General features: G+C 36.6%; 4 protein-coding genes across 4 annotated transcripts; 3 read left to right on the top strand and 1 right to left on the bottom strand.

The window, feature by feature from the left end:
• LOC104729348 (pentatricopeptide repeat-containing protein At4g39952, mitochondrial) lies at positions 242-2,197 on the top strand. Its single transcript, XM_019233449.1, has one exon. It carries the CDS (start codon positions 242-244, stop codon positions 2,195-2,197), a length of 1,956 nt encoding a protein of 651 aa, XP_019088994.1.
• LOC104729347 (monoacylglycerol lipase abhd6-A) lies at positions 4,515-6,192 on the top strand. Its single transcript, XM_019233788.1, is given in 4 exon segments — positions 4,515-5,199; positions 5,449-5,541; positions 5,654-5,721; positions 5,814-6,192. Coding segments are annotated over 4 exon segments (999 nt in total). The 5' UTR covers positions 4,515-4,575; the 3' UTR covers positions 6,028-6,192.
• Positions 6,485-9,444, top strand: LOC104729345 (chaperone protein dnaJ A6, chloroplastic). The gene is made up of 8 exons (XM_010448283.2): positions 6,485-6,596; positions 7,022-7,145; positions 7,279-7,420; positions 7,560-7,617; positions 7,762-7,804; positions 7,992-8,040; positions 8,131-8,214; positions 8,301-9,444. The coding sequence occupies exons 2-8, from the start codon at positions 7,033-7,035 to the stop codon at positions 9,156-9,158; spliced, it is 1,347 nt and encodes a 448-aa protein (XP_010446585.1). The 5' UTR covers positions 6,485-6,596; positions 7,022-7,032; the 3' UTR covers positions 9,159-9,444.
• LOC104729346 (haloacid dehalogenase-like hydrolase domain-containing protein At4g39970) lies at positions 9,401-11,432 on the bottom strand. The gene is made up of 10 exons (XM_010448284.2): positions 10,871-11,432; positions 10,736-10,780; positions 10,598-10,648; positions 10,432-10,506; positions 10,297-10,330; positions 10,144-10,199; positions 9,994-10,053; positions 9,845-9,904; positions 9,701-9,747; positions 9,401-9,574 (listed from the first exon to the last, which is right to left on the bottom strand). The coding sequence occupies exons 1-10, from the start codon at positions 11,357-11,359 to the stop codon at positions 9,526-9,528; spliced, it is 966 nt and encodes a 321-aa protein (XP_010446586.1). The 5' UTR covers positions 11,360-11,432; the 3' UTR covers positions 9,401-9,525.

Genomic DNA, 11,575 nt, shown 5'->3' with positions numbered 1-11,575 from the left:
CTCGGATAATATCTTCGTCGCGTCGAAGCTAATCTCATCTTACGCTTCTCACGGTAAACCCAATTTGTCTTCCAGAGTCTTCGATTTGGTTACTAGTGGCAAAAGAGATGTGTTTCTTTGGAATTCTATCATCAAAGCACATTTCTCCAATAAGGATTATACTCGATCCTTGGGTTTCTTCTTCTCTATGCTCTCTTCGTCTGCCCAATCCTTTCCTCCTCCTGATCATTTCACTGCTCCCATGGTTGTTTCTGCTTCTGCGGAGCTTCTTTGGTTTGATGTTGGGAGTTTCCTTCATGGGTTGTTTCTCAAACTTGGATTTTTTCACCTTGTGGGAGCCTCCTTTGTTTATTTCTATTCAAAGTGTGGGTTTTTAGATGATGCGTGTAACGTGTTCGACGAAATGCCTGAGAGAGATGTCGTTGCTTGGACTGCGATTATATCTGGCCATGTTCAGAACGGAGAGAGCGAGCGAGGTTTGGGTTATCTTTGCAAGATGCTTAGTCTCGGTTCTGATGATGATCATGAGAAGCCTAATCCCAGAACTTTGGAATGTGGGTTCCAAGCTTGTGTGAATTTGGGAGCTTTAAAGGAAGGGAGGTGTCTACATGGGTTTACGGTGAAGAATGGTTTAGCTTCTTCTTCTAAAACTGTCCAGTCTTCGATTTTTTCATTCTACTCGAAATCTGGTGGTGGTGTTCCAGCTGAGGCTTATCTTTCTTTCCGAGAACTTGGTGGGGATGATGAAGATATCTTTTCATGGACTTCTGTTATTGCTTCACTGGCGAGATCAGGTAACATTAAGGAAAGTTTTGATATGTTCTGGGAAATGCAAAACAAGGGAGTACACCCAGATGGTGTTGTCGTTAGTTGTTTGATTAACGAGCTAGGTAAGATGATGGTTGTAGCTCAAGGTAAAGCCTTTCACGGGTTCGTCATAAGACGTTGTTTTTCTTTAGACGGTACAGTTTGCAATTCGTTGTTGTCCATGTACTGCAAATTCGAGCTTCTGTCAGCGGCTGAGAAGGTTTTCTGTAGGATACCTGAAGGAGGAGGGAACAAAGAAGCTTGGAATACAATGCTTAAAGGCTATGGTAAAATGAAATGTTACGTAAAGTGTATCGAGTCATTTAAACAGATTCAGAATCTAGGTATTGAAATTGACTCTGCTAGCGCAGCCTCTGTCATATCAACATGTTCCCACATAGGAGCGGTGCTACTAGGGAAGTCGTTGCATTGCTATGCTGTCAAAACTAGCTTGGATCTTACTATTTCAGTGGTTAATTCCCTCATTGATTTGTATGGAAAGATGGGAGACTTGACTGTCGCTTGGAGGATGTTTTGTGAAGCAGATACGGACATTGTCACTTGGAACGCAATGATTGCGTGTTATGTTCATTGTGAGCAACCCGACAAAGCCATTGCGTTGTTCGATAGAATGATTTCTGAGAATTTCAAACCCAGCTCAGTAACTTTGGTGACTCTGCTTATGGCTTGTGCCAATACTGGATCTCTGGAGAGAGGGCAAGTGATTCATCGGTACATCACTGAAACAGAGCATGAGATGAATCTTTCTCTTTCAACTGCTCTGATTGACATGTACGCGAAATGTGGCCACCTTGAAAAGTCAAGAGAACTGTTTGATGCTGCAAATCAGAAGGATGCCGTTTGTTGGAATGTGATGATCTCAGGTTACGGAATGCACGGACAGGTTGAATCGGCCATAGAACTCTTTGAACAAATGGAAGAGTCTGATGTTAAACCAACCGGACCTACATTTCTCGCCCTTCTATCAGCTTTCACGCACGCTGGCTTAGTTGAAAAAGGCAGAAATCTACTTCTCAAGATGCATCAGTACGATGTGAAACCAAACTTAAAGCATTACTCTTGCCTCGTGGATCTTCTTTCCCGGTCTGGTAATTTGCAGGAAGCTGAAACCACAGTGATGTCTATGCCATTCTCACCAGACGGCGTCATATGGGGAACATTGTTGAGCTCATGCATGACTTATGGGGAGTTTGAGATGGGAATTCGAATGGCAGAACGTGCGGTTGCTAGTGATCCGCAGAACGATGGTTATTATATAATGCTGGCGAACATGTACAGTGCTGCGGGTAAGTGGGAACAAGCAGAAAGGGCACGAGAGATGATGAGGGAAAGCGGAGTTGGGAAGAGAGCTGGACATAGTGTAGTCTAATAGTACAATCTTTGATTTTTTTCTAATTGCATGATAAGCGTAACGTATCCTAAACCATGGTAATAAAATCACATTTAGCTCTGTAGTAACATTAAAGTTTGTATGACTAGAAGTGTCTTCGCTATGATGATGATAAAGTAACATTTCGAAGCAATGAAGCTAGTTTAGATTCGTTCCTAGACAAAAAGTACAAACGCACAATCCCATCATCATATTGTCGTTTTCCATGCCCTCTTTTTTTATACTACTATAATATATTTTGGAAATTGGTTCTAGTTACACTTTGAAGCAATGTAGCTAGTTAGATTCGATCCTCGACAAAAGTACGTACAATCCCAGTTAAGATTATCGTTTTCCATAACATTTTTTAGTATAAATTCACCACTTTGGAACTATGTATAAAATACGAATTGGTATGCACTTTTGAATTGACTTATAAAACAATAACAATCATAATACCAAAAGATTATTTGGAAATTCGAATAATATTGGACATTTTTGAAAAGTATACTATTAATAAATTAGTATAAAATTTTCTATTGGTTTATTAAAAATCAACAACTAAAATGACAGGATAAAAAAAATGGGAAAAAAACTTAAAAATACCTCATCTATTTTTTATTTGGAAGTTTAATACCTCGTCTTTTTTTGTTGGAAGAAAAATACCTCATTTAATTAAAACGTGTGATTTAATACTCAAACTAATAAATTTTGTTAGTTTCATACTTACGATTTTTTGACAAAAATAAAATTCTGTTTTTACCTTTACTATATCAATTAATAATTAATTTTAAATGATTTGGTATTAATTTATAATTTTATTTGAATTAAAATTAATAAAGAAATATTAAATAAACTTAATTTTAATTCAAATAAACCTATAAATTAAGAAAAATTCTTGGGTTTACAAAAGAGTGATTAGGGTTTAGATTTTACAATTAAACGAAATTATATATCGGTTTGGGTTTACAAAATAGTGGTTAGGGTTTAGATTTTATAATTAAACAAAATTATATGTCGGTTTGGGTATACAAATAGTGGTAGGGTTTAGATTTTACAATCAAACAAATTTATATGTCGGTTTGGGTTTATAAAAGAGTGGTTAGGGTTTAGATTTTAAAATTAAAAAAAAAAAATATGTCGGTTTGGGTTTATAAAAGAGTGGTTAGGGTTTAGATTTTACAATTAAACAAAATTGTATTTTAATTTGGGTTTATAAAAAATGATTAGGGTTTAAATTACATAATTAAACAAAATTATATGTCGGTTTGGATTTATAAAAAAGTAATTTAGATTTACATATTATAATTAAAAACTATAATATAATGTTTAGAATTAATAACTTTAAAATTGAATGATATACAGATTTTGTTTCTTTAATTAATAATTTGTTTCCCTAATTAAGTGGGGATGAATCCGAGAATTGTCCATAAATTAATATCAAGTCATTTAAAATTAATTATTAATTGATATAGTAAGGGTAAAAACGGAATTTTATTTTTGTCAAAAAATCGTAAGTATGAAACTAGCAAAATTTATTAGTTTGAGTATTAAATCACACGTTTTAATTAAATGAGGTATTTTTTTTCCAACCAAAAAAGACGAGGTATTAAACTTCCAAATAAAAAAATAGATGGTGTATTTTTAAGTTTTTTTCCTAAAAAAAATGGAAACATAACTAATGGTTAATAGCTGTTGTTCAATACAACTTTATGACAGGTAGTTTTTGGACTTTTATTAGCAATTAACTTTGTTGGTAACCAATAAAATAAAATTACGAGTCGATTACGACCACTTTATTTTTTGGTTTTTTGTTACACCCAGATATTGATGATTTGCGTTGAAGGAAAAACAATTACGTAAGAAAAAAAAATTTATGCCTTGTAGATTTATGTTACTTAAAAAAAAATTATATAGGTTGGTTACAAGAAAATGTTATAGATACACTTAAGAATATTCTAAAGAATTCTTTTAAAAAAATTCAAATGATTTATACAATATCCAAAATAAAATTTTTAATATTATATGTATTATTACAAAATATATATTATTAGCCATAAAAATATATTGTTAGGCGGAAAAATATACTGATTTAGCACGGATGTTAATCTAATAAATTTATTATTTTGTTCATTTCATATTGTAGATAAATTTCAAAGGCAGAAACGGGTAGTTCACCAAAATATTGTTAATATTTTAACGAATCAAAACGAGTCACGTAATCACTTTAGATTTTATTCTAATTTTTAAATCTAACTTTTATTAATTATTTATTTCTTTTTTTTGTTCATTTTATTATTTTAAAGGTCACACTTGGTCTCTCTGTTTCTGCAAAGTCTCTCACACAAAGAAGAAGAAGAAGAAGAAGAAGAGAATCAATGGCGAGTTGCTTCAGCTACGTGTCTTCTCGTAACAAATGTTACCAATACAGCTTCTCTCGCGCTGGTCTCAGATCATCTACCTCCGATCTTGGCGACGGAACCGTCCTCCATTGTTGGATCCCACAGACTCACATCGACACCAAGCCTACGCTCCTCCTCCTCCACGGGATCGGAGCTAACGCTATGTGGCAGTGGGACCGCTTCATCGACCGGTTTATCCCCCGGTTCAACGTCTACGTACCGGACCTCATCTTCTTTGGCGACTCGTACACCACTAGGCCAGACCGGTCAGAGTCTTTCCAGGCGAGTTGCGTCATGAAGGCGATGGATGGTTACGGTGTTGGGAAGGTGACCGTTGCTGGGCTCAGCTACGGAGGCTTCGTGGCCTACTCGTTGGCGGCGCAGTTTAAGGAGAGGATAGATCGGGTTGTGCTAATATGCGCCGGGGTTGCTCTGGAGGAGAAAGACGTGGAGGACGGGATGTTTAAAGTGAAGAGCCCTGAGGAGGCGGCTACCCTTTTGTTCCCTCAGTCTCCTTCGATGCTCCGGCGGCTTCTCCAGTTATCTTTCTACAAACCGCCCATTTGGATACCTTCTTGCTTTGCCATGGACTACATTCATGTAAGTCTTTCTTCTTCTGCGATTTCAATCATTGTGGTTATAATTAGTTAGCTCTCTATTCTTTCACAATGAAGCAAGCTATATAGTATACTATCAATTAATGTTCGTTGAGAAAAAGTTTCAAGAGTCTCGAGTTACTTAGTTTAGTTATAAAAAGCACCAAAGTTTTGAGGTTCGCAAGACTAATTAGTACAGTAGATTTCTTTGTCTGATTGATTGATTGATTGATTGATTTGTTGCTTTGCAAAGGTAATGTGTAAAGATTATCTACAAGAAAGGAAAGAACTTGTGGAAGCTCTGCATAAGGGTAGAAGATCCTTGCAAAGATAACACAGGTCTGAGGTCTCTCTCTCTCTCTCTCTCTCTCTATTTGAGTTCATAAAGATATAATAACTCAAGGAGATTATCATTGTTTGAATTCTTCTAATACGTAAAACATTGAAATATGCTGCAGCCGACGTTGATTATATGGGGAGTGGAAGATCAAGTTTTTCCAGTGGAATTAGCTCATCGATTGCAAAGGTTTGTATATTTTGTTTTGGTGTCCGATTCATGTTGTCAATTATAGACAGTAGTAATAGATAATTAAATGTGAGTTTCTTTTTGTTTAAAAGATATTTAGGGGAAGACAGAGCACAACTAGTGTTACTAAAGAAGACAGGACATGCGATAAATGAAGAGAAACCAAAAGAGATGTACAAACACATGAAATCTTTTCTTTGCACTGACGCTCTAGCTATGATGATTCCTTCTACAGAAGACAGTGCTAATAAGAGAGTCATGTTAGCTAACCTGATATCCCCAGATCATCATCAGATCAACAAGTGATGCGTATACTTTGTACTTTGCCAAGTAGTTTTTATTAGTTAGAACATAATTAAAATCATTGTTCAGCTTGTTCCCACAGTGATGTGTCATTTTATATTACTGTTAAAAAAGACATTGCTTCAAGTTGGAGTTTAAGTATCTCAAGAAAGTAATATGTTTTTTTTTTTTTTTTCCTTTTTCTTTATCTTTAATAAGGTTGGTTATCAATAAGATATTGATTTCGTAAATTAAACCGATCAAGTTGAAATTCTCGTATTAATACGGTTTCTCACTTTCTCCAATTGCACGCCGGTGACACCTACCTCTCCGGTGGGTTTTATTTATGTAGTACTAACTAGAGTATTAAGCTATTAATTAATGAATTATTATAATTAAGTAAAATATAATAAATTTAATATAATTTTGTTTTGGTAATAATAAAGAAGTTGAAGGGCTAAAGTTGGGAGAGTGAGAGTTTCTCTTTGTTTGTCTCTCCTCGTTTCATTTGAGTCTACTCGTTTTTTTCTTATCTATCGAGAGAGAGAGAGAGAGCGCACAACAACTCTCCCGTCGTCACTCATTCGATTACGGTAATGATTCTGCTTCCTCTTCTTCGATTCGAATCATCCAAACTTTGATTAGTTCTTCCACAGTTTCCTTTCACTTGTGCTGATTCTTCTTTTTTTCATCCGCAAGAAGATTTAATTTTTTTTGCGGCAGGGGTTAGTTGGGTGACACAAAAGTTCGTGTTTTTAATAAGATTCTTTCCTTGAACTGTGTCTTTATTTTTGCTCAGTGGTTGAAGAAATCGTATGTTTTGTAATGGGTGCGGTGAAAGTGAAACTCTTTTCTTTTTTGTCTTGCATCTGTTCGCTGGTCGGAAATTTTTCATGAAAATTGTATTAATATCTTACTTAGGTTTTAAAAAAAAGCTTTCATCTTTTGGTTTGTTTGTTTAAAGTTGGCTAGGGTTTTTTTATGTAAGCTGAATCTACTTGGTGTGCCTGTGTTGCAGGGGAGTGTTTAATGGCTCTTATACAATTTGGAAGTTCATCATGTGTTGCTCATTGGGGGATTCTTCGTCCTCAGTTTGCTGTTAAAGCTTTTTATCCTACCAGATTCGAATCTCACCATGACAAGTACTAATTCACTTTTTACCATGCCTTAGTTTCAATTGACCCCATCCCTTGTATAACTTAGTAAGGCTTTGTAGAGTTTATATATCTGAAAAAGCTAATTCGAGTGGTTTTGATTTTGATAACCTTTTTGCAGTTGCATCAGCCAAATAAATTGTTTGGGAGCTTCAAGGTCGAGTATGTTCTCACAGGGCTCCTTGCCCTTCTTGTCACTGAAAGGACTATCCCGAAATACACATTCTCGTAGAGGAGCTCGTTTCACTGTTAGAGCCGATACTGTATGTTTTCACTCCCTTTCTTTGCATATTCAGTGATGATTCTCTTAATTTCTTATATACTTTTTCTTGTTGTTGTTGTTGCAAAATTAAGCTTTTTTATGCTAACGAGTGTGTGTGTGTGTGTGTGTTCAATTTCCAGGATTTCTATTCTGTCCTTGGAGTCTCGAAAAATTCAACCAAAGCTGAGATTAAAAGTGGTATGTGATTTCATTTCACCGAGTTCAACAGTGATGTGTAGCTTTCGTTGATGATTCTCTCTGAGCTTCATGTGTTCAGCTTGTCGAGTTGTGATCTTCGATAGTTTGACAAGGAAATTGTTTTGCTCTGCACCTATTTTTCAGCTTATCGGAAGCTCGCGAGGAGTTACCATCCGGATGTGAACAAGTAAGTTTAACTTAAATTCAAGCATCCAATATAAGTTGCAAATATGTGTTATTACCTTCCTGCATAGAAATTGGTGTGTTTTTTGTTAGAGCTCAATTACAAATATTTGAGAAACGCTATAGAAAGAGAATTGAAACTGCTTCTGAAGGTTTTAGTCGTGACCATTCTGTTTACACTTTGATTACAGGGATGCTGGGGCAGAAGATAAATTTAAAGAAATCAGTAATGCATATGAGGTAAAGTCCATCTTCTTCTTTAGTTGCTTTTAGCTTTAATGATTGTGCTGATACTTCAAAGAGCCTAACCATTGTTTTATTTTCTTGCAGATCTTATCAGATGATGAAAAAAGATCTCTATACGACAGATATGGCGAGGCAGGAGTTAAAGGCGCTGGAATGGGAGGCATGGGGGTATATATATATATTCTTCTCTTTTGACATTTGAATCAGCATTCTGATGATCTGACATTGCTGTTCTTTTTAATGTAATATTGCAGGATTATAGTAATCCATTTGATCTATTCGAGTCATTATTCGAAGGAATGGGTGGGATGGGAGGAATGGGCGGTGGAATGGGTAGTAGAGGTTCAAGGAGCAGAGCTATCGACGGTGAAGACGAGTATTACTCACTAATCTTGAATTTCAAAGAAGCTGTTTTTGGTATCGAGAAAGAAATTGAGATATCTCGGTTAGAGAGCTGTGGGACTTGCAATGGTTCTGGAGCAAAGGCAGGAACCAAACCGACCAAATGCAAAACGTGTGGCGGGCAAGGACAGGTGGTAGCATCGACAAGAACACCACTCGGTGTATTCCAACAAGTCATGACTTGCTCTCCATGTAACGGAACTGGAGAGATTTCAAAACCATGTGGCGCATGCTCAGGAGATGGACGTTTGAGAAGGACAAAGCGGATTAGTCTTAAAGTTCCTGCTGGTGTGGACTCTGGAAGTAGGTTAAGAGTAAGGGGAGAAGGGAACGCGGGAAAGAGAGGTGGATCATCAGGAGACCTCTTTGCTGTTATTGAGGTGATTCCGGATCCGATTCTGAAGCGTGATGATACGAATATACTTTATACGTGTAAGATATCGTATGTAGATGCCATATTGGGAACGACTTTGAAGGTTCCTACAGTGGATGGAGAGGTGGATTTGAAAGTACCAGCAGGGACACAACCGAGCACGACGCTGGTGATGGCGAAAAGAGGAGTTCCGGTTTTGAATAAGAGTAAGATGAGAGGTGATCAGTTAGTGAGAGTGCAAGTTGAGATTCCTAAGAGATTGAGTAAAGAAGAGAAGAAACTTGTTGAGGAGCTTGCTGATATGAGCAAGAACAAGGTAGCTAATAGCAGGAGATAAAACCAAACACACAGATTATGAAAAAATGTGGTGTTATATATAGATTCATCATCATCCTCCTCTAGCTGCTTGTCTTCTTTCTAATGATGGAGAAGATAAAGCAAAGAGGGAGAAGAAAGACTTATATTAGGTGAGAGGAAAATTGAAGAACACTTTCTTTGGTTTTTTCCTCTTCAATTTTTGTATTTTACTTTTTTAAAAACAATTTTTATGGATTTATCAGGATTCAGGCTAGGTCTTGATTGTATTGTACTGTTATTTATACATTTGAATCTTCTTTTTTAAATTATTATGAAAAGTTGTTATTAAACAAAGACAAATGTACAGTTGCAGAAGAACAGACAAAAATGAGAAGGAGACAAATGTGTCAAGCTGCAGTAACGATGGTTTGAAGTAGAGTTTCCAGGTCTTTCAATCTACAAACAACAACAAGGAAAGACGATAAGTTAGCTAATAATGGGTACGAGGAAAAGAGAGAACCTTTTGGCAAAATTCTTGTGAGATACTCTAAGTGGAATTGATTGATGTATGAGCCTACTTACTTCACATTACTGAGGTCAGGGTATACAGAGATAGCATCTTTGAAATCCTGAAACCCAAGTTTTTGACTGTTATTAATACCAAGAGTTGTAAAAGAGAATAGGAGAAGAGGGAAGAGAAGAAGATGAAGATGTTGTTGACCAGACCTGATCAGAGGTTGAAGAAGTGTATGTGATCACACATGACATCCCTGCTTTTGTAGCAGCCTATAGATTGATATTCAAAAGCCAGTTTAGGGTGTTTGGAGGTGTATGTAAGAAGAGCGAAGACGAGCAAAAGATAAGATATTTTTTACCTGCAGGCCAATCACACTGTCCTCTATGACCAAACAGTCTTTCACTGAAACACCTAGCTTCTGCAATCAACAGAATCCAAAATCTGTGAGACTTGGCTAATTCTTGTTAAGTTTTAATATAAAGTTTTTGCTTTCTTGGATTGATATTACCTCGGCAGCTGTAATATATATCGAAGGATCGGGTTTTTTCTCCTTCACATCATCCCCTGCAATAACAAATGGATTCGAGAACTTGGAAAAAGTGTTTAACACAGACATACCGAGTGAGTAAGTAACTCTTAAGAGAGAAAGTGATGAAATCACCTGCAAGGAAGCAATCAAGTCCTTGGAACCGCTCCTAAGATGACATAAATATAACTGATAAAGAAAAGAAATAAAAAAAAACTCGAAAGAAGCACGGTCAAATGATAAGAGAGTGGCGAAAAGAAAACAACTCACGATGTCGATGAGGTTCTCGAGACACATTATAACCGAACTCTTTGTAGCTGCAGAACAAACAGCTAGTTTTTTCCCCTGTAGTAAAAGAAGAGTATTTCAAGAACCTAAATTCCAATTCAGACATTTACAAAAAGGTAATATATGAAAAGAAGATCTCATTACGTACAGCAGCTTTTGCTTCATCCATTAGTCTTATTACACCAGGTCTTGGTTCTACCTGAAATCCAAAAAAACAGAGAGATTTATTATTATTAGTTTATCTCCTCAGAACAAATCAAAAACTAAGATAATCAAAACAACTTACACTTCCTGATTTTATGATTTCTTTATACCTCTCAGTTTTCCAATCCTGCAAAAGATATAAAATTCAAACCTTTTAGTTTTGCAGTTAAAAACTATTTAGAGATAAAGTGAGTGAGTGAGTGAGTGAGTGAGTGACCTGAAGAGTATCGATTAACTTGGCTCGATCATCATCACTCTCAGGAGGTGAGACAAAAATGGTTGAAGTTGGCCATCCGTTTTCTTTAAAATACCAACGCATTTTAGGTTTTCCACCACCGACTAGGTTCTGAAACTTATCGTAGAAGTCGAGGCTCCAGTCAAGAGACTCAGAGGAAGAAGGAGGGCAACGAACATCGAAATGCGAGAAAGCGTCGTTGTAAGCTTGACGGTGTAAGTTTTCCGACTCGAGGATCACACCGTCGCAGTCGAAAATGAGAGCTTCGAGTGACCGTGAAGGAGGAGGAGACGACGATGATAATGCCGAGACAGGAGATACTCTGGTTTTCGAGTAAACGCTTCTTGATTTGAAACGCAGCGTTTTGAAGCCGACGACGAGCAGCGACGACGAGGTAGAAGAAAGGGAGGATGAAACGGCGGTGGAAGGAGAGAGGAGTACCGCTGAGTGGTTGCAATAAACAACCGCCATTGATGATGATGATGAGGAGTACCGCTGAGTGGTTACAGAGAAGGACTTTGTGACGACTTCTTATGAGATAAAATAGGCAAAAATAAAAATCTGTGGCTCCTAATCGTTTCTGTAAGGCTAATCTTCTTCTTTGCATTTTAACGGTCATCAACTTAACTTTTACCGCTCTTTTTTGTTTTTTTTTTTTTTTTTTCCATATAAGTATTTTCACCACCA

Source organism: Camelina sativa, chromosome 12 (genome assembly GCF_000633955.1).
Source record: "Camelina sativa cultivar DH55 chromosome 12, Cs, whole genome shotgun sequence".
Classification (NCBI taxonomy): Eukaryota; Viridiplantae; Streptophyta; class Magnoliopsida; order Brassicales; family Brassicaceae; genus Camelina; species Camelina sativa.
The sequence above is the reverse complement of the archived record's forward strand: the minus strand, read 5'-3'. Positions and strand labels throughout refer to the sequence as shown.